This window comes from Delphinus delphis, chromosome 13 (genome assembly GCF_949987515.2).
Source record: "Delphinus delphis chromosome 13, mDelDel1.2, whole genome shotgun sequence".
Taxonomy (NCBI): Eukaryota; Metazoa; Chordata; class Mammalia; order Artiodactyla; family Delphinidae; genus Delphinus; species Delphinus delphis.
Window position 1 is genome coordinate 8,560,370 of NC_082695.1, and position 23,061 is coordinate 8,583,430.

The following is a 23,061-nucleotide window of genomic DNA, read 5'->3' on the forward strand; positions in this document are numbered from 1 at the left end:
GGTGTTTTTGACCTTTGCATCCTCAAGGGCCACAGAAAAAGTCCCCGAGCAGCCCAGCACGTCCTCATGTTGTCCACTCATCATGCTCTCCTGAGTGCCCTGTGAGAATAGCTCACACCAGCGGACCATGGTGCAAATACCCAACTCCTGCCCCCAGCCTGGGCCGCTAGGCACAAGTTAACCACTGATAGCTATGGCCCCTCACACTTTGCATCTTTAATGAAAATGGATCAAATTTGACACTGCAGGTGTACTTCTGCTATCTAGGCCCAAGAATGATTAAAAATTTAACCCAAGTTACAAGTTTTCTACAAGGACTTAATCTGCAACTGCAGGAAGATCCAGCACCAATGGAGACCAGACCTGCTGTGAGGATTAAATGAAAGAGATTATGCAAAATGCTTCTTCTTAGCACAATGCCTGGCAGAACTCAATAAAAGAGATTCTGCTTTCCTTTAGTGGGTGCTAGAGAAGTATCTGTTGACTGACTAGCCATTCCCCAGGGCCTATCACAAATGAACTTATAAATACTGAAAATAATTCAATGTGTCAAGAAGTTAAAAAGAAAAAATTATCTTTTGCATTTTTGTGTGCATTTGTTATTCAAGTAAAGTACACATTTTTAAGTGCTCAGAGACTACAAATCACACTTAAAAAAAAAAAGGCACTGCCTACATTTGGACACTTGGGGAAATTTACTCATTCAAAACTTTGGAAAAAAACCAAAAAACAAATTGCCCTGGCTGAATATTTCAAATTCTGACTGGAAAACAAGAGTGTAATAAAAAGTTAGTACTATTTTCCTGTTTCTTTTATTTATATACATATATATCTTAAAACACAGTTACTTTTCATTTTTAAATTATACAAATAATACATTTTCAATGTAGGAAAACTGGGAGATACAGGTAAGCAATGGTCTTATCTATATTCTTCCAGATTTTTTTTTCTTTGGACACATATATGCATATTTTGTTACAATAATTCCTGTCCCTCCAAAAAAACTTCAAAAATAACAAAAATCAAACAGTAAAACTAAAAGTAGACTGGTCTTAACTGTATCACAGGTGCTAATTTATATTATATACACAAATCTATCTACATTCATTTCAATTTCGACTTTTAAAATCTAAATTATGCTGTTCCAATAATACTAAAAGATGCCACTTTAAACAGCAGCAGTTTCAGAATAACTAAGAACTTGATTCAGGCATGTTCCTGATTGCTGATAAAGAGTCAAGTATTATTTTTTTTCATTAAAGTAAGTAGCTTTCTAGTGTTCCATCTTTCGAAGAGAAGAAGGTTCTGCCAGTTCAGCCACAAGCTCCTCACACTTTTGGTTACTTTTTAACAAACTCTTCATTCATTCTGGTGTTCTTGAAAATATTCGTCAAACACGGAAGATGACTCATCTTCATGTTCCTGACGCAAAGGAAACACAAGATAGAAAATACATCCACTTCCCCTCAGTTAGACCTAGTATATGCTTACATGTTTTTCAGGTAATGCTCTATAAGGAGCTAACGCCCAGCATCAGCTCCAGGTGTTGCTCACAGTGATCGTTAATAACAAAAGGAATGACTGACAGAATGTTTCCAGACATGTGGTAAATTAAAGGGCTTATATCTCATTTAGAAGTAAACTCTTCCTCGAGTTTATATTCATGCCAATTCTCAGCTAATGTGCTGTGACAGGGCCTCACTGACATACGTGAGGGCAGCCCGAGCCCAGTTGCATTTCACCTCCTCTTTCCATGTATGCCCAAGCTCTGAGGACAAAGAGCTTAACTCCATGGGATTATGCAGGAGGCCAGTGAGTGCTGGTAAACGTTTTTACCAAAAGGCAATAAACACCCCAAACCAGAAAGTACCTTCGGTTCTTTAAATTCCAAGTCTTCTCCATACTGAATGGCAAAATCAATATGCTGTAATACGATGTTCATGCTTTCTTCATCTGACTGATCGTAAGGCAAAAATCGAACCATGCTGTAGTCGTCAATCTACAAGTTGGGGATTTCAGAAAGGGTCATTCTGAAGTACAAAATACTTAATTTTCAAATTATATTTGAGTTTTATAACCATTTACACTTCTGGTTAAAACCATTTGTGTGTGTGTGTATGTGTGTGTGTTGTGGGGAGGAAGGACAGACAGAGACAGAACAACAGCAAATCAATACTGATTTTTCTGGCTTATGACCAACTAGAATACTTGCTAACTTGTTACTGAACCAGACACTGTTTCATAGGCATTTACCTGAACTCAACCACCACTGGAAATTCCAAAAGGCAAAGACAAGTCTGAGCTCCCAAAACAGCTTGGAATAATAGACACATCAGTTAACTTACTGGCTACTGACAATAATTGCTTCTAAATTAAACTGCTGACCAGCCAGCCCACAGACTCCCACCCTCCTCCTTTGGCAAGGCAATAGGGTTGGGCCATGTTTTCCAAAATGGTGGCCACTGAATGGATGCCAATACACACCTGACCAGGTCATTAAAAATAAAATCCAACAATTTTGAAAGCTTACCAGTCCACATATAGCGTTAGTCAATTTTTTGAATTTTTTGCTTCTTAAGTCGCTTGTAGGGTCATCTAATAAAGAATACATGTCTGGATCTAGAAACCTTTAAAAGTGAGAAAGAAGACTGATGAATAAAAGGAAGAATAAATCAGGACACTAGATTTATAGACTGACAGAACCTCACATCGAAATAAAGCTTAGAAGGTTCATCTCTGCAGCTGACATATGATGATATGGAAGAAGCAAACTCACTTCTCAATTTCCTTTTTAGCTTTCTTACTCAGCAGATCCATTTTTGTCATGACGTTAACTTGAGGAATTTCTAGAGAGATCATAGCACTCAGGGCTGATAAGATGCCAGAAATAAACTGAAGGAGGAAACAGAAAAGGGAAGATGAATCAACTGGTGCCAAAAAAGTTCCCTGGTCTCCACATAAAAGAGAGGCTCCTGCTTCTCTCTGAACAAAACTGGCCTAAGTAAAAGAAAGGCTAAAGTAAAGTAAAAGAAGACAGTCCATTAATCAGATTCCTGACCCCTGGTTTCCAAGGGTGAGGATAAGGAGGGAAAATGTAGATTTAATCCATGGTGATCACAAATCTCAATTTAGATGACACCTTTAATCTTTTCCATCAAATATTCCTTAGGGGCTACTAATGGGAAATAATGTTTGTTTTAGATAGTTCATAAACTAGATAAAACATCATCAGAAAAAGACTTATATGAAGATACACATCTGCCTAATTTTTCTTGGTAAGTAGTTCCCCCAAATCTATATACAGTATCACAATTTATCATTTGAGTTAAGAATACATTATTATAATAATTTAATATTACGGGATATTAAATAATTCTGGAGTATAGTTTGTGAAACATCCAGAAATCATGCAACAATTAAAGGAGACTGCCATCTGCTTGTACCCATGACTGAAAAATCGACAACAGATTTATCCTCGAACCTTGAACGACTCCACCATGAACTGAGAATCAACAAGAAAAACTCCACAGACTCGAAACTCCCACTGTTCTAGTTGCTGGACCAGCTGTTTCATCACGGGCAGGTGAGTGTACAATTCAATCTGACCTACATGAAGAACATTATGAGACTATTACAATCAGGATATATGTTAAATTACCAAATTACAGGAAAACAATTTCCTATAAGACAGCTGAGGAAAAAAAAAAAACGAAGTCAACCTCTGGTGGTAACATATTCAATTTTCAAGGGGTCTTACAGGCTCTTGAAGCAATCACAATACCACGAGAATCCCAAGGAAACTATGCAGTTTTACGTAGAAAGTGAGGTTCTTCACACTTCCGTTTTTGCTGATCAAAAGTGAATGCTACAAAGGTGTGTTAGGTTTGGGAATCTTCATCAAGCTGTACACTTATGACCTCTGCAGTTTTCTGTGGGTGTGTGTATGTTCAGTTAAAAACAAAGGGGAGGGACTTCCCTGGTGGTGCAGTGGTTAAGAATTTGCCTGCCAGTGGAGGGGACACAGGTTCGAGCCCTGGTCCAGGAAGATCCCACATGCCGCGGAGCAACTAAGCCCGTGCACCACAACAACTGAGCCTGCGCTCTAGAGCCCACGTGCCACAACTACTGAAGCCTGCACGCCTAGAGCCTGTGCTCCGCAACGAGAAGCCACCACAATGAGAAGCCTGCACATGACAAGGAAGAGTAGCCTCCGCTTGCCGCAACTAGAGAAAGCCCACGCACAGCAATGAAGACCCAACGCAGCTAAAAATAAATAAATAAATAAGTAAATTTATTTTTAAAAAAAGGGGAAAAAATGTGAGAGCCACAAACGATCAAAACTAGGTTAGGCTTAAGTCTTAAATTCATAATTTGGCTTGAGAAGTCATGTGATCATCTGTCCCCTACCAGTCTCACCTCAGGACACTTCCCTTTGTTTACTGTGCTCCAGCCACAAGGGCCTTTTTGGTGCCTCAAACACAGCTCATTCCTTCCTGCCTCAAGGCCTTCAACATGCTGTGCCCTTTGCCTGCAGCACAGTCTCCCTCACCTGACCCTAAGGTCTGGCTTACATGCTACTTGATGAGAAGCCTCCCCAACCTCCCTGCTGTGTGATGGTCTGTGCTACTCCTGTGGAGTGCCTGTCAGAAATATATTAAATAATCATTTGGGTGATTATTTATTTATTTGTTTATTTATTTATTTACGGCTGCACTGGGTCGTCGCTGCTGTGCACGGGCTTTCTCTAGTTGCGGCGAGCGGGGGCTACTCTTTGTTGTGGTGTGTGGACTTCTCATTGCAGTGGCTTCTCTTGTTGCACAGCACGGGCTATAGGCACGCGGGCTCAGTAGTTGTGGCACGTGGGCTCAGTAGTTGTGGCTCGCAAGTTCTAGAGCACAGGCTTAGTAGTTGTGGCACATGGGCTTAGCTGCTCTGCGGCATGTGGGAGGGATCTTCCCGGACCAGGGATTGAACCCATGTACCCTGCATTGGCAGGCAGATTCTTAACCACTGTGCCACCAGGGAAGTCCATTTGGGTGATTTTTGTTTATACTGCCTAGCACTACCACTTGCCTGTGGACTCCATGAGGGCAGAGACCATGGGTACCTTGCTTTCTAGGTATTTCCAGGGTACAAAATAAGCACTCAGTAAACTCAATGAATTAATATAAGCCAATAAGTAAGCGAGTTGTACCTTACCGCAGCAGGGTTTAGAGCTACGAATGCTCACTCCACTTTCTCCACTGAGGACAGAATGAGCACGACTTCAGGGAAAATGATACATTCAGATAGCTGACTTACCTGGACAGTCAAAAAGGATGTAGTCATCCTCTACATGGCCGAGACAGTCCTCTAGCCAATCGAAATTATTGGCAAAGTATTCCATGCAAAATACCAATCCTCCATTGGGACCGAACTGCAGAGTATTGTCCTCCATCACGTCATCCACCTCAATCAATTCCCGGATGTCTGAAACCACAGAGAGGGACCACAATACAAGAGCATTATCCTCACTGGTGATAATTAACAAATATATAAAAACTCACATGCATGAAATTACTTCTGTACATGGTTATTCACTGTAGCAGTGTCCATAGTAACAAATTAAATACATTTTTGTACAGCCAGACAATGAAATCCTATCCAACCATAAAAAGGAGAAGCTCTTGGGCTTCCCTGGTAGCACAGTGGTTGAGAGTCCGCCTGCCGATGCAGGGGACACGGGTTCGTGCCCCGGTGCGGGAGGATCCCACATGCCGCGGAGCGGCTAGGCCCGTGAGCCATGGCCGCTGAGCCTGTGCGTCGGGAGCCTGTGCTCTGCAACGGGAGAGGCCACAGCGGTGAGAGGCCCGCGTACCGCAAAAAAAATAAAATAAAGGAGAAGCTCTTTAAGAACTGAGGTGATATAATCTTCCAGGTATACTATTCACTGAAAATTGCAAGGTGCAGAACTCTGTGTTAGAATGCCGTCATTTGTGTTAAAAAAAAAAAAAAAAGACAAAAATTTACTATATATACAAATATACATATTTTATTTTACATGCATAGACTTTGGAAAGATATCCCAGAAACTAGCAACACTGGCTGCCTCAAGGGAGGGTAGCCACCTGCCAGGACACAGAGCTGGGAGGAAGACGGTTTCCTGCATACCTACTCTTCTGTACCTTTTGCAATTTGAACAATGTGAATATACACCACCTATTCTTAAGCAAGTAAAACAAAACCATACCAAGAAAACCAATTACCGTTTCTTAATATCATCACCCTAGGGAAGCTACTTAACCTCCCTGTGCCTCACTTTCCTTATGTATAAGAGTGGGGACAAATCATATATCCTGGGGTAGAAGGATGAGGACTACATGAGATAATGTAGCTAAATCACCTATAGCAGGAGCTTAAACATTCTGGTATACACATGGTTCTCTTCTATTACAAAGTATTGGAAATCAGTACTCTTGTGTTCAAACCTACAATCTCAGTTCACTCACAGCCACATTTATATGGATAATGTCTTCCTATGCACTTTCCCAGGGATAAACATCTGCTCAAAGTTAGGGCCTTCTAAAAGGATGACTCAAGGACATTAGTCAGTAAGGCACTTGTACCAGAAAGTGATGTGAACTAGAGGTGGGGGGATTTTTGTTGGCTGCCATGTGCATCCCGAAGCAGAGAAGCTGGTCTGTAAGACAGACAAAAAGAGACAGAAAGCCAGCCTAGATTCCTGTTAGTTTTTATGTTTTGGGTTCTAGTCTCTCATAAAGCCTTGCTTGCTCTTGGGTTTTGTGAGAAGTCCCCCAATTCCTTCTAAAAAATCCTCCTTTTATATAGGCTAGCTTGAGTGCTCTCTGTTGGAAGCAACCAAATGATCCCAAAGCAATGAAATGCTTTTTCTCAAGGAAGATGACTGTTTCATACCTCTTCCTCTCTTTTCAACCTGCCTCCCTCACCCTACCCACACCCACTTCTAGCCACCCTCAGCTGATGACCACACATGACATTCACAGAAACCAGAAGTCAACAAAAGAGAATTTCCCACATTCCCACCACCAATATTACATGGTGCCTTCCACCTTGGCTTCCTTCCAGCTACAATGGAAGAACTCCCCAACTCTTGGCAAAGGCAAAACCCTCCACCTGTTTGGGAGCCCCTCCCCTTTCTCACTCTCGCAGTCAACCTTACAGTCATTGCCCCTCTCTGGTATCTTCAGTTTCTTTCTTTTTATTGGATCATTCTCTTCAGCATACAACTCTGTTCCAGTTACCATCTTCAACCTTAAAACCTCCCTTGACCCTCACATACCCCACCAGTTATAGTCCCACTTCTCTGCTTCTTTCACAGCAAAACTTCCTCAGCAAGTCATCTCTGCTCAGCATCTACACGGCATCACCTCAGTTCACTCTTCAAACCACTGCAACCTGGCCTCCATCCCTACCATCCCACTGAAATCACCAAAGTCGCCAACACTTCCACATTCCCAAATCTCACAGTCACTCCTCTGTCTTCTTGTACAACTTCCCAGCTGCATCTGACATAACCAGGCACCAGCTCTTTAGTGAAACAGTCTCTTCTCCTGGCTTTTTTTAAATAGATTTACTTATTTATTTTTGGCTGTGTTGGGTCTTCGTTGCTTGCGTGCAGGCTTTCTCTACTTGTGGTGAGCGGAGGCTACTCTTCATTGCGGTGCGCAGGCTTCTCATTGCAGTGGCTTCTCTTGTTGCGGAGCACGGGCTCTAGAGTGCAGGCTCAGTAGTTGTGGTGCACAAGCTCAGTTGCTCCACAGCATGTGGGATCTTCCTGGACCAGGGTTTGAACCCATGTCCCCTGCACTGGCAGGTGGATTCTTAACCACTGCGCCACCAGGGAAGTCCCCTCCTGGCTTCTTTGATGCTACATTTTCCTGACTTTTTTCCTACCTCACTGACCCCACCTCCTCTACCAGACCCCTGAAGATGAGACACCTTCAAGGCTTGTGGGCTTCAGTAGTTGCAGCACGCGGGCTCAGTAGTTGTGGCTCACGGGCTCTAGAGCGCAGGCTCAGTAGTTGTGGCGCAGGGGCTTAGTTGTTCCACGGTATGTGGGATCTTCCCGGACCACGGCTTGAACCCGTGTCCCCTGCGTTGGCAGGCGGATTCCCAACCACTGCGCCACCAGGGAAGTCCCCGAATGCCTTCTTGGTATAACCTCTTAGATAGCTATCAGACATCTCAAACTTAGCAAGTGCAAAGAGAACTGCCTCAAACTTAAACCGATTTGTCTTCCTCCTCAGTAAACAATATCATGCACTCAACAGCTCAAGTCAGAAACCTAAGAGTGACCCTGATCTCTCCCTTTCCTACACTCTTCTAGTTCAATCTCCCACAAAATGCTGCTAATTCTACTTGCAAAATATATACCATATCTGCCTGCTCCTTTGTATCTCCACCATGATCACCCTAGTCCAAGCCACCTAAACAACTGTAATAGCCTCACTGCTGGTCCCTGCTTCGATTCTTGACCCTCTGGAGTCCATTTTTCATCTGAGAGCCAGTTATTTTTAAAAACATAAATCAGGGGGCTTCCCTGGTGGCGCAGTTGTTGGGAGTCCGCCTGCCGATGCAGGGGACGCGGGTTCGTGCCCCGGTCCGGGGGGATCCCACGTGCCGCAGAGCGGCTGGGCCCGTAAGCCATGGCCGCTGGGCCTTTACGTCCGGAGCCTGTGCTCCGCGGCGGGAGAGGTCACAACAGTGAGAGACCCACGTACCGCAAAAAAAAAAAAAAAAAAAAAAAAAAAAAAAAGATTAAAAACATAAATCAGGGACTTCCCTGGTGGCACAGTGGTTAAGACTTCATGCTCCCAATGCAGGGGGCCCGGATTTGATCCCTGGTCTGGGAACTAGATCCCACGTGCATGCTGTAAGTGAGAGTTAGCATGCCACAACTAAGGAGCCCTCAAGCCGCAACTAAGGAATCCATGTGCCACAACCAAGAAGCCAGCGAGCCGCAACTAAGGAGCTCACAAGCCGCAACTAAGGAGCCCTCTTGCCGTAACTAAGGAGCCCACCTGCCGCAACTAAGACTCGCCACAACCAAATAAATAAATAAATATTAAAAAAACAAATAACCCCTCACCAAAAAAATAACAAAAGAAAACCGTAAATCAGATGTCAATCCTCTCCCCCTGCTGGAAACCCTCTAATGACATTCCACTGTTGAAAGGTGCTGTAAATTGAGAATTTTTTTTTTTGAGGGGGGTGGCTGTGCCGCACACAGCTTGCGGGATCTTAGTTCCCCGACCAGGGATTGAACCCATGCCCCCTGCAATGGAAGCGTGGAGTCCTACCTACTGGACTGCCAGCGAAGTCCCTTATAAATTGAGTATTTGTGTCCCTCTAAAACTCATATGTTGAAAACCTAACGCCCAGGATGATGATACTAGTAGGTGGGGCTTTGGGGAGGTGAATGGGATTAGTGCTTTTATAAAAGAGGTCCCTCTCCCACTTCCATCATGTAAGGACACAGTGAGAAGTCAGCAGTCTACAACTGGGAAGAGGGCCTTCGCCAGAATCTGACCATGCTGGCAGCACCCTAATATTGGACTTCCGGCCTCCTGAACTGTAAGAAATCCATTTCTGTTGTTTATAAGCCACCCAGTCTGGTATTTTGTTACAGTGGCCCAAACAGACTAAACAGGGTAAAAAACAGGAAAAAATCCATACTTCTCATGTCCTACTAGCTCCTACCCATCTCTTTCCTTCACTCCTTATGCCCCAGCTTATCAGCATCTTCGCTTTTTCTGGAACACACCAAGCCCTTTCCCACCTCTCCCTTATATAGTGACCTTGATATTCTTCCAACTTGGTGAGCACATTACCATCTTCAGGTCTAGGCCCAAAGAGCTCCTTCTCAGAGACGTCATCCCTAAAGCAACCTCTCCCAGTTATTCCTTCTCATCAGCCTAAAGCAGTCCTTACCACAATCTGTAACATGTTTATCATTTTGCTTATCTCCCTTGCTAAAAGGTCCACAAAGGTAGGGATAGTATCTGTCTTGTCCTCTGCTATAACCCTGGTGCCTGGCATAAAGTAGGTGTTCAACAGACAATTGAATGAATAAATTAAAAGACTTAAAAGACAAAACAAAACATTTAGGTTGTTCACTTATAGTATGATCAGCAGTAAAACAGGTTTACCAAACACGATCAAACATGAAAGAAACAAAAGGGAAGGGTGGTGAGGGAGGAGTCTACTCATTTTTAATTCTTACTTCAGAGACTAAGAAAGGATACTGTCACATACATCAACATGAGCTGATGTCACCAAATGACATTCAGCCTCATGTTGTTCACCACAAAACCAGGGGACCAGACTGTATTAATTTTCAGCTTCTGTGTTGAGCAGCCAGTGCTCACTGCCTCCCTACTCCCCTATTTTTCCTGAAGGAGGGGCAAGGCTCTGCTCAGGACTTACCAGCCATCACGGAGTAGTTGAAATGTTCTGCTGCAGGATCTAGGTTCACAACTTGGACAGACCGATTGAGGGCTTCACAGTGCTGGACAATGGTGGCACAATAGGTGCTCTGTAATGTCACAAAGCATGAGGGGTTAGAGCAACAAGCAGTGCAGTGCTTACCCTCTACACCTCCAGAAGGACTCTCCACACCCCTTGAGCCGTGTCTACTAAGGCCAAAACTATTCCTTCATTGACCAAGAAGCTGACTGAAAAGAGGGAAAAGGCACTGGGCTGGGAGTCAGGACACCTGACTGGGCTGCAGATCCAGACCTGGCTCGGACTCATGGGTAACCCTGGGAAGGGTGCTTTTCCAATCTGTCCCTCAATTTTCTTGTCTCTAACTGGAATGGCCTCCATGATCACCAAGGCTCCTTACTGCTCTAACATGCAACAAGTGGAATTTAAAGGGAAGATTTCTGATTGCACATTGCAGCACCTGACACAAGGTGTCTCCACTAGGATTGGTACAGTCCAAACAAAGCTTTAGGTGGGGTGCTCAGGGACGATGTCTCTGAGAAGGGAATATCTGAGCTGAGAGACAGCAGTGTGCTTGCCAAGCCAGGGGAGTAACATTCCAAGATGAGAGAATATCAGGCCAGTAAATAGCCTGGAAGTGCACTATCAGTTTACAACTTTGGGTTTAGAAAATTTTTTATCCCTCATGTACTATGTTAAAATCTCTAGGCTACTTGTCTGTCTCTCCCACCCTCTATTTAAAGGCAGGGATGTGGGAACTTTCCTGGTGGTCCAGTGGCTAAGACTCCATACTCCCAATGCAGGGGGTCTGGGTTCAATCCCTGTTGAGGGAACTAGATCCCACATGTAGCAACTAAGAGCCTGCATGCTGCAACTAAAGATCCCACTCGCCTCAACAAAGATCCCACGTGCTGCAACTAAGACCCGGCACAGCCAAATAAACAAATAAATACTTTTTTAAAAAATAAAAGATAAAAAAATAAAGGTGGGAATGTGTTGGGAATTCCCTGGCTGTCCAGTGGTTAGGATTTGGCACCTTCACTGCCAAGGCCCAGGTTTGATCCCTGGTCAGGGAACTAAGATCCAGCAAATCACACAGCAAGGCCATAAAGTAAGTAAATAAATAAAGACAGGGATGTGTCTTATTCAGTTGTATACGCCCAGGGACTATAACAATACCTGGTACATAATAAATGCTTGATAATTATTTCTAATTGACTCATATGTTTGAATAAACTCCACAAGTGCACAGGACTTTGTGTGTGTGTTTTAGTCACTACACAATCCCCAGGGCCCAGAACAATGCTTGGCACAAAGAACATGCCCAGTGAGTATTTCTGGTAGCAGGCATCAAAAGTTTATAGAAAGATACTTATCTAACACAATCTGTCTGAAAATTAATCTAGAATATAGAAATAATCTCTATCATGCTTTTATCTTTCTCCTCAGTGACTTTACACACACTGTTCTCTCTGCCTAGGAGGTCCTCTCTATACATCACACTGTATTTTAAGTAACTAATCTAAGTATTCCCAAATAGACTACTGGCTTCGGGTAAGCAAGGGCCATATCATAGTCGCATGTGTATCTCCTGCACCCAGAATAGGCCAAGCATCAGAGCAACGTGTTTGTCAATTTAAAAACTGAAGCCAGGGCTTCCCCGGTGGCGCAGTGGTTAAGACTCCGCCTGCCAATGCAGGGGACACAGGTTCGAGCCCTGGTCCGGGAAGATCCCACATGCCGCAGAGCAACTAACCCCGTGTGCCACAACTACTAAGCCTGCGCTCTAGAGCCCGCGAGCCACAGCTACTGAAGCCCGTGTGCCTAGAGCCCGTGCTCCGCAACAAGAGAAGCCACCGCAATGAGAAGCCCGCGCACCACAACAAAGAGTAGCCCCTGCTTGCCACAACTAGAGAAAGCCTGCGCACAGCAGCGAAGACCCAACACAGACAAAAATAAATAAAATAAATTTATAAAAAAAAAACAAAAAACAAAAAACTGAAGCCACACAACACCTCCACAGACTCCAGTGTTTCCCACACTCCTGTTACTTGATCAATATCGTCACAATTTCTACCATATTTGAGTGCCCCTAATAGGATTCCCTTAATAGTTGTTTACAAGAAAAAACTGTATCTCTAACCAGAAAACCAGTTATAATTTCCATAACGTGAAGGTAATCATAAAATTATATGCAACTTTAACAAAATTCTTTCAGTTCTAGCTGAATATAGTTGCCTGTCAAAACCTCTGAGTCTAAAATCTGCTCTCCAAAAAGACTTGAGAATTAAAGAAGTGTTGAAGATACGCTAGCACCAAACTGATGATTTCACCTCAATGCAAACTGAAAGAAAACTGAAAAGGGAGCAACTTTCTCAATACACGATTCAATGCTCATTAATGTCAGGCCCATGTACCTCCTAAAGTCTCCTCAAATTCCATAAGTCCACGTCTCAATCTCTGAGAAGCAGTGATTAACGAGACCCCACTTTAACCTCCTGGGTTAAAGACTGGGGACAAATTCTGGAGTTAGACAAAACTGGATTCAAATTCCAGCCATCATTTACTAGGTGTGTCACCCTGAGCAAAAACTTAACCTTTCTGTGTCTCATTTTCCTTACCGGCAAAATGGGAGTAACAGGACTTAACTCACAGGATTTTTAAGGAAGTAAGTTGTTTTTCCTTAACAGGAAAGGATCTGGGGCTTAAGTACGCTATAACTTGGGGCAGTATCTGGGGCTTAAGTACGCAATAAATATTAGCAACTATCATCAATCTCCTTTCAAAACAACAACAAAAGGAACACTGAAGCCCAGACTGCAGAAGCGAGCTGCCCAGGGTCTCAAGGTCCCCAATACACACAACCGCCAGCTCCTCCCTCAGGACCTGAACCTCCCAGCCTCCCACAAACTTCGACATTTCTCTCCTTCTTCCGCCAAAGCCTCACCTTCCCGCTGCCTGCGGGGCCCATGACCAGCTGCGCATACCGAGGCATGCTTGCTCCCGCGGTTCCTGACACCTCCCGCCGCCGAGACCCAGAACGCCACCACGACGCTCCCTTCAGCCTTCGCGCGACGCCCACTGAGTTCCCGGAACACGACTACAAACCAATCGCAGTCCAAATTCCTTTTGCGTCTTCAGTTCTGCCGCGCCTCTGACTACGGGGTGTCCGGAAGGCCAAATCCCATGTGAAACGCGTTTTGCGAAAAGCCCGAGGAGGGTTTGCGCGTGCGCAGAAGTAGTTGGCTGAAAAAGAAGGTTGGGATTCTGGCGAGGTCTGGTTGCCCTGGTGATAACGGACAACCGTAACACTCTGCATCCCTCAGCCGCGTGCCTTGGTCCTTTATTTGCGTACTGATGTTTGACCTATATGGTGACCCTCGAGATTTACAAATTTGCAGAGGATCTGGATACTGAGGTGGAAGGCACCTTCCGTTTTAGAGGGAAGGTATACTTCCTTTCCGTGACGCATCCCTTCCACAAAAAGATGCAAACGTACAAACGCTCAATCAACTAAAGGACTCCCGCCCCTCCCCCAACTTAACTCCAGGATCGTGGATCTGCCCTCCCCGCTCTCCCGAAGCTGTTCGGGCAGTGTCCGGACTTCATCGGAGGGGGCTGGAATCCGGCGTCTGCCTCTTCACCCCCAGTATTGCCCTGCTTGACGCACGCGTGCTGACAGGGGAGGGGAAAGGGGAAAGCTTCTCCCGCACATAGCTCGCGGTCAGGGCACACGGGAGGAGATGCCCGGCCAGGGTCCAGTGTCCGAGTGGACGGAGTGCAGTTCTTCCACAGAGCCGCCCACAGGGGCCAGGGCCGAGGGTGGCGGCGGCGGGTGAGGCTGCGGGGCCCTGAGGGGTTTGGGAAGATGGCGATCAGCCCCGGGTCGTGATCCCCGGGTAGAGGAGTGGATAGGAGCAGGCTGCTCCAGTAGACTGATCCCCAATGTACTGAAGTGAGAGGAAGAGAGAACCTTTGTTGTGGCCGCGATGGGAAATATGGAAGCCGACTCAGTTTAGGGGAAGGGCTTCAGAGGGAAGCTTAGGAAGAGGGTTGGTGCAATGACTGACTAAACGCGGTGACTGCGACAGTCGCCTGGGTGCCTCTTCTGCCCCAGGGGGCGCTACGAAATCTGCTGGCAATTTTGCGGTCTGGTCAACGTACTTCTACAAAAAAGGGGTTGGCGGGGTGGGGTTGGGGGGTTGGGGGGCACCAAGGGAACAGAGGTTCAAAGAAGCGCTTACAAGTCAAATCATTTCCCTGTGTGTGACATTAGCCACCTTTATGTCAAATTGGGATTCATAATCTGTAATGAGACAGATGACTCTGAATCTTAGAGACACCTTGATTTTAACATTTTCTTCACTCAGTAGTTCCTTTTTCATAAATCCATTTCATTTTGAGCAGGTTTTTACTATTATTTCCTGGATGCTGAAGACAATTAGTTGCTGAAGTTACTGCTGTGGGCAGTACCTCCTTATCCCTTGCATGAGTTATTCCCTAAAAGTGAGAATTGCCCGGTGTTCCTCTGAAGCCCACCGTCATGGCTCCTGCTGCACCCATGGCCATGTTTTTTTAAAAAAATAAATGTATTTGTGGATTTAGGATTTCTAAAGATAGGATGGGGTTGTGTGTTTCTTTTCTGTTTGTCACAGTGCTTGGCAAAGTTCTGGATCCCAGTATCTCAGGGGATCAATGAATAGTTGGTCATTGAATAAATTGCAGGAAGAGGAAAAGGGGAGTGTTTGTCAATTTGAGAAAAGAAAAAATGAACTTGTACAAAATTAGCAACATTCCAGACTAACTTATCAGTTCCAGTTCACCTTAAATTACATACAATAGATTACTTTATTAAAAATAAAGGAAGAAAATATCATGAATAGCACAGAAGCCCAAACAACTTTATTGAGCTCGGTGTAGGAATTAGATTAGGTGGCTATAAAAGTAAAGCCAAATCTGGCTTACAGTAAATCCTTTACAGAATGGTAAAAATCTCAGATAACCCACTTTGAAGAAGCCTGGAGTCATTAGAATATAACCAGAATTACAGGAGAAGATTTGCAAGACATTATTATCTGATGGAAACATGAAAAGTAAAAAGCATCTGCAATACTGTCCTTTTTTCATTTAAAATACTTTCTTTAATGCTTATAAAGCTGTCAATTATTACATATTATTTACATCCCTTTTTTTTTTAAACAGATCAGCTGGATATTCTTATTACCAGAATTCCAAAGGTATTGGTGAGTAGAGCATATAAAGCAGATAATATGTATCAGTAATATGGCTCAGAGAAGCCAGTTTTGCTATAACTACTCACACAATGGAATTTTAAAAAGTCTTCATTAGCATCCTTGGTAAACTCTTTAAGATTTTCAAACAACAATCCAGCAGGTTCTTTGTCTCCTGTTAAGATATCTCACATCAAAAGAGTACTTCAAAATTGCAATGAATCTGAAAAGAACTGTGTTTATAACCGATGTTGGTTGAAAAGGACAGAACGCAACCTGGGGTTTATACACAGGTTGAAGGAAAAAATTCTAAATTGTTCAACTTCAAAGAACATAAAATATTTCTCAATGCTGCTATTTTCCTCTCACTTGAAGTAAAGGATAGAGCTGCTGGAGGTAAGAGGTTAAGACAGGCCCCCAAGACCTCTCACTAATTTTTTGAGGGGAGCAATTTCAATTCAGTGATATATAAACCTGAATTCACTTTGCTTTTCCTTGGAAAATTTATAGTCCTAACAGTTACCTAGGAAAAACACACACATATCTGCGTGTATATACATATATATCACTATTTATTTTATATACATGTGGTTGTTTTAAAATGGAATTGCTGAATCATATAGCAATTCTGTTTGCTTTTTTTGAGGAACCGCCATACTGTTTCCACAGCAGCTGCATCATTTTATTCAATATATTCCCACCAGCAGTGCGCAGGGCTCCAATTTCTCCATATCCCAGCTAACACTTGTTTTCTGTTTTTTTGATGATAGTCATCCTTATGGGTATTAAGTGATATCTCACTGTGATTTTTATTTGCATTTCCCTAATCATTAGTGGTAGTGAGCATCTTTTCATGTGTATATTAGCCATTTGTATATCTTCTTTGGAGACATCCAAAGTCTATTCAAGCCCTTTGCCAATTTTCAATTGGGTTGTTTGTTGCGTTTAACTATTATTATTATTGTTTTATTTTTTATATTTTTTAGAAGATGAAACCCCCTTGATGGCAGTTTCTCTTTTTAAAAAAATTATTATTATTATTATTTTTTTTTTTGCGGTACGCGGGCCTCTCACTGTTGTGGCCTCTCCCGTTGCGGAGCACAGGCTCCGGACGCGCAGGCTCAACGGCCATGGCTCACGGGCCCAGCCGCTCCGCGGCATGTGGGATTTTCCCGGACCAGGGCACGGACCCGCGTCCCCTGCATTGGCAGGCGGCCTCTCAACCACTGCGCCACCAGGGAAGCCCTAAATTATTATTAATTAATTAATTTATGGCTGTGTTGGGTCTTTGTTGCTGCGCGCGGGCTTTCTCTAGTTGCAGCGAGTGGGGGTTACTCTTTCCTGCCATGCGTGGGCTTCTCACTGCTATGGCTTCTCTTGTTGCGGAGCACAGGCTCTAGGCGCGCAGGCTCAGTAGTTGTGGCGCATGGGCTTAGCTGCTCCACGGCATGTGGAATCATGCCGGACCAAGGATTGAACCCGTGTCCCCTGCATTGGCAGGTGGATTCTTAACCACTGCGCCAACAGGGAAGTCCCTAAAGCTCTTCATTTTAACACTGCCTCATTAAAGGGATAAAATGTGTGTTATTCTATCTTGAGTCTAATGCAGAATAGAATTTCGAAACTATATACTGAAGGCAAATGAATGATAAAATATTTTTGAAAATCTTTAAAGCACAAATCCTGCATGTATATTCCTGTTTAGTATGGTCTGACATACAATAAACTAAAGAAATAAGTTACTGTCAACATTTTGCATCTCAGCTGAGTTCAAAATAATTTTGTCCATATGTAATGATTATATATCATTATATATAGTAAATATTTATAAATATCTTAGATTTTTGTGTGCTCTAAAACCAAATGGCATATCATAATGTCTCTTCAGATTTAACAGTCTGACTCATACTGGTATTCCAGGATAATCAATGACACATGTAAATAGATGGATCTTAATAATTAATTTGTTAAACTTATCTTTGCTTATGAAATTCACATAATAATGTCCTTGCCTACAGATAGATTCAAAGATGGACACAAAATGAACTCACACATAGCCATGCTGCAAGAGTTATGGAAAACGCCTCAAGTTCAAACAATTCACATCCCTAAGTCAATGACAGAGACATCCTTTCTAAAGGTATGCTAACCAAATACCAATACTTTATTTAAATACCGATAGTCTTTGTATTCAGAGCTGAACTTTTTATTGAAGATAAGCTAGTTAGAGGGTAAGGCACTGTAGAAGACAAGTACACTCAGCACATTGTCTAGGAGTCCATAAATATCTGCTGGGTAAACTCATGAGTGAATGCAAGGATTTTATCATTATAGATTCCCTATCATAAGAGTTCTTTCAGGGTTTTATGATACTTTGGATCTAATGTACCTTTACTCAGGAAGCTCAGTGCCAAGCACAAAGATGCTTGAGGAAAGTTCCACTCTAGAGACAGAAACCCAACCTCATAAAGATTTTGCTCAAGGACCACAAAATTAAAAGCAAGTAAGTAAAGAAAATGGCAATAAACACTTCATAACTGTTGACCCGTATTACCCATTAAAGATCATAGCTGGCAGAAGTACCCTCTCTAGAGCAATATAAATTAGGGTTACTAAAGATCTGTGCAAACTGATAAGTTATTTCTGACCAACATTTAATATTTTCTCTGTATTTATTATCTATTCAGTTCAGTAAATCTTGTGTTTGTATGTATATACACATGCATATATAGTGGAGTCTTGCATTTTAGGTGAGCGTTAACTTCTAAAATCAGCTAGTACAGTGAAAATCTTAGTCAAAATTACTTATATGACTGGGACTTCCCTGGTGGTCCAGTGATTAAGACGCCATACTTCCACTGCAGGGGGCACAGGTTTGATCCCAGGTCAGGAACTAATATCCCACATGCCACTAGGCACGGCCAAAAAAAAAAAAATTACCTATATAAGAGACCAACATACTACCCTCAGTCTGTCCAACACCGAGAGTTATTCTTCTGGTGCTAGAACAGACTGTTTCTAAGACTAGAGTAATTGTGTTTCTTTTAGGTACCACTTTTGAGGTACCACCTCAAACATCATATTCAGAAGGCAAGATGCCTACACTCACTGAGAGGCACATGGGAACTAAGACTCATTGACAGACAGCAGATTCACACTTTCCTTATTCTTCTAGGGCAGTGTTTCTCAAACCCAGTGGGCATCTGAATCACTTGAGTGGAAATGGCAAACAGAGTCACTTGTACTATTTAAATGGCCATTTCTTTCTCTCTTAATTTTTTGGCCAAATGAACATTCTATCCTTTCAGATATGGAATATTGCCAACCTCTGTTCTACAATGCAGCCTATAAATCTTGTTTTGTCTTCTAGCATCCAGACCTCACCTTAGGCCAGAAGCGTTACCTGTGCAGCATTGCTAAGATCTATAATGCAAACTATCTGAGGACGTTAATGAAGAGGCAGTACATGCATGTGACCCAGCACAGCTCACAAAAACCAGGCAGGTGCACCTCCAGGTAGTTTCTCACTAGTTCTCACAAGAAACAAGAGGGTGTTCTAACAGAGGTGATTTGTGCGACAGGTGTCCTCACTCATCACAGGAGCCACCTCAGTTCTCGTTACTCACAGAAGCAGCATTACCCCTGCACTACATGGCGACACCAGCTGGAGAGAGAGGACTCGGGGCCTTCTAACATTGCAGCTGCATCTGCACCTGAGATGATCATACAGCATTCCCTTTGGCGACCAGTGAGAAACAAAGAAAGGTTTGTTTCCTACTCTTTAAGAGAAAAATGTACCCCTCAATTTTATTTGAGCTAAATGACATTAAATCTTGTGTTCCCTAATATGTTCACTTTATTAAATTCAGAATAGGTTGGACAAAAAGCACAAAAGAATGCTATCTTATAGTCTCTTTACTGAGCTGCCTGGGATATGTTACTGTTTTTAGAACTTTGTGGAATTGTAAAAATTTCGATCAGCTAAAGATATGGAAGACTGCCCTTTTAAATGATTCCCACTCAAATTTAAAATAATACAAACACTTTCAAAAGGAGAAGCATATGGTGGCTTATGCACAGGGGAATACTATAAACAAAAAAGGAAAAAGGAAAAAAGAGATTAAGATGCCTGATTATTCAACCTGCGCTACAATCGTTAGCTTTGCATCTCAGGGTTAGTATGTCACGGGAGAATTCAGGGTCTGAAAGGGTCTCTTTGGTGATGCCGGCAGCTTAATAAAAAGAACATATATGGTCTTCCACATGCATTTGGCAGCTGTTCACTGTGCTGGTTCCAATTAAGATGCTTCTCTTTCTTACAGTTTAAAAACTGGATATGCATCTAAAACAAGATGTAAGTCACTGAAGATTTTTAGAAAACCAGGCAGACTGTTCATGCAATCAGGTAAATGTGGAATTCTTAATATATGCATTTTTAAAGATGTCATGCTAAAAAATATTAAACCCAATATAGTTCCATTTCTATTAGAGAAGACATTAAAAAAATTTAGAATGTGACTTGCTTATATTGCTCCAAACAAAACTAAACATGAGGGCTTCCCTGGTGGCGCAGTGGTTGAGAGTCCGCCTGCCGATGCAGGGGACATGGGTTCATGCCCCGGTCCGGTAAGATCCCACATGCCGCGGAGCGGCTAGGCCCGTGAGCCATGCGCGTCCGGAGCCTGTGCTCCGCAACGAGAGAGGCCACAACAGTGAGAGGCCCGCGTACCGCAAAAAAAACAAACAAAAACTAAACATGAAATCGATTTCTGCTTTCATTTAAAAGAACACACTGCTCAGGGACTCCTGCATGCAGGATCTTATTTCCCCGATCAGGGATCGAACTCATTCCCCCTGCAGTGGAAGCACAGAATCGTAACCTATGGACCACCAGGGAAGTCCCCAGACAGCAATATTTTGTATAGAATCAAATAGTTAACAAAGGGCTATATCACCTATACCATTTTGTTTAATATTCAAACCAGTGGAAACAAACCAATTATTATTATCAAAATTTTACAGAGCAACTCAGACAAATCCACATTTGGGAAGGATCAGCATAAAGGATCCTTCTACCACAACTACAGAATATCACAAAATGAAAAAGGCAAGAGAAAGACTGAATGCTCAGAAATATTCCTCAGAATTGATAAAGTGGAAAGGATTAAGTGGAAGTTAAATAATTTCCTAGTTACTACCACAGTGAGTAGGGAAGTTGGTAGGAAACAGGGAACTTAGGCCTTCTGAACCCATATCCTACTGCTGTATGATAGCACCACTCAGCTCTGCTGTAAGTACCATACCATGCCTATCCAAGAAATGAGGGAAATGGCAGGGGAGAAGGTAAGTCTGGTTCCAAAAAGAACAGCTGGAGGAAACCACAGATAGAGGAAAAGTCCCCATGGTCCCCCAAGAGAAATGAGAAGGAACTTAAGGAAAACAGAGAATACTGAAGCTGTAACTTCCCCCAGTCAAAAGATTTTGAAAAGCAATGGGAAAATAGGACTTAGTAACAGAGAATTTGCTATACAATAACTTGGCCAGAATACAGTACTGGGCATCTTATTTTAAAAAATAAGAGATTTAGGGGGAGGGGGAGATAATCAAATTTTGAAAATTGCAATTTGTTTTTGCCAAAGGCTTATTAAAAAAGTAGGTCATTTTGAAGGTTGTTCTTGTATACAAATCTCAATTTTCAGGATGAAATACTTTATTTCCAAAACAGACATTATAAACTCTTATTTTTTCCTTCAGTTTCCACAAATGATTCTGAATCATACATGAATGAAGAAAAAAAGGAAGATGATTTGCTAAATAAGTGTATGCAATCAATGTCAATTGAAGAACACGGAGAACATCTGATGCTAACTTGACAATCTTGAGTATTGGTGATGTGCCAAAGGTGGGGCGAAGGGATTGTGAATCGTGTCCTCTCTACATTCAGTATTGTTATTCACCACTAAGTCATTAAGTAATTTTAGTTTGTTCAGAAACTTTTACTACCATGTAAATGGTTTGATGTAGTTCCATGTATGAATATTTTGTGTAATAAAATTTGTGTGAAATATATGCGTGTAGTCCTAGCTAGGTACAATTAAAATTCTTGTCACCTAAAACTGAATTATTCTTCTTTAAATCTGAAAAATACATTGTATAATTCTCTGTTTACAGTAAGTCCTAAAATAGCAACATTAGAATATCCTGGAAATATTTTCCAAATCAGGCTGAGGAAAACTCTGAATATCCTGATATAGAATAGCATTTGATAGAGGTAACATCCTGGCTTGCTCAATAAATATTATCTGCTTGAACACAAGTTAAAAATGGAAATATCAATTTGCCCTATTTTATGAAAATTGCCAAACACTTGGACTCTTAAACTAGATTTAAGTTGGGAATAGTTGTATTAATGAAAGCATTGTTCACATTACATTTTTGCTCTAGTGTGCTTGCCTTCTAAATGTTTTAGAACATTAGTGTTTTAAATTTTTATTTTTTTAAATTTAACTTTTTGAGGTATAGTTGATATACAATATTATGTAAGTTGCAGGTGTACAACATAGTGATTCACAATTTTTAAAGGTTATACTCCATTTATAGTTATTGTAAAATATTGGCTATATTCTTTGTGATGTATAATATATCCTTGTAGCTTATTTATTTATACATAATAGTTTGTACCTCTTGATCCTCTACCCTATCTTGCCTCTCCCCAGTTCCCTCTCCCCACTGGTAACCACTAGTTTGTTCTCTACATCTGTGTTTCCTTTTCGTTATATTCACTAGTTTATTTTTTAGATTCCACATATAAGTGATATCATACAGTAATTTGTCTTGCTCTATCTGACTTATTTCACTTAGCATAATACCCTCCAAGTCCATCCATATTGTTGCAAATGGCAAAATTTCACTTTTTTATGACTAATATTACAATGTGTATGTACGTATGTACGTGTGTACATACACACACACACATACACACCACATCGTCTTTATCCACTCTTCTGTTGATGGACCCTTAGGTTGTTTTCATATCTTGGCAATTGTAAATAATGTTGCTATGAACACTGGAGTGCACGTATCTTTTCAAATTACACAGTAGTGTTTAAAAAAATTTTTTTGTTAAAACGTAAAGAATAGGGCACTTAAAAGCAACAGTCTGAAGAATCACTGATGATTTACTATGTCAATATGGTATTCTATTTAGTTAATAAAATCTGAGTCCAACATTATGACCTAGAACGTTTTAAGAAAGAGCTCTGAAAGGTCATCTCATCTACCTTATCACTGTAACACTTGTCTGCAGTTTCATTTGGCCTCTTATTTTCATAAGTTTTAAAAATTAAAACACAGTTTATCAAGAAAG

At 42.1% G+C, this 23,061-nt stretch overlaps 2 protein-coding genes across 3 annotated transcripts; one reads left to right on the forward strand and one right to left on the reverse strand.

Moving 5' to 3' along the window:
• Window positions 1-767: 767 nt before the first annotated feature.
• On the reverse strand, window positions 768-13,539 carry GPN3 (GPN-loop GTPase 3). Its single transcript, XM_060028021.1, has 8 exons — window positions 13,412-13,539; window positions 10,447-10,555; window positions 5,302-5,469; window positions 3,482-3,606; window positions 2,777-2,892; window positions 2,531-2,627; window positions 1,871-1,999; window positions 768-1,422 (listed from the first exon to the last, which is right to left on the reverse strand). Exons 1-8 carry the CDS (start codon window positions 13,457-13,459, stop codon window positions 1,360-1,362), a joined length of 855 nt encoding a protein of 284 aa, XP_059884004.1. The 5' UTR covers window positions 13,460-13,539; the 3' UTR covers window positions 768-1,359.
• Window positions 13,540-13,954: 415 nt separating this feature from the next.
• Window positions 13,955-23,006, forward strand: FAM216A (family with sequence similarity 216 member A). Of its 2 annotated transcripts, none has more exons than XM_060028023.1 (7): window positions 13,955-14,299; window positions 15,667-15,701; window positions 17,714-17,835; window positions 19,066-19,195; window positions 19,277-19,460; window positions 20,018-20,100; window positions 21,450-23,006. In XM_060028023.1, exons 1-7 carry the CDS (start codon window positions 14,208-14,210, stop codon window positions 21,566-21,568), a joined length of 765 nt encoding a protein of 254 aa, XP_059884006.1. In that variant the 5' UTR covers window positions 13,955-14,207; the 3' UTR covers window positions 21,569-23,006. The 2 variants fall into 2 exon arrangements, with proteins under 2 accessions (XP_059884006.1, XP_059884005.1); XM_060028022.1 differs by having other exon boundaries at window positions 15,667-15,707; window positions 21,450-23,004.
• The last annotated feature ends 55 nt before the right edge of the window (window positions 23,007-23,061 follow it).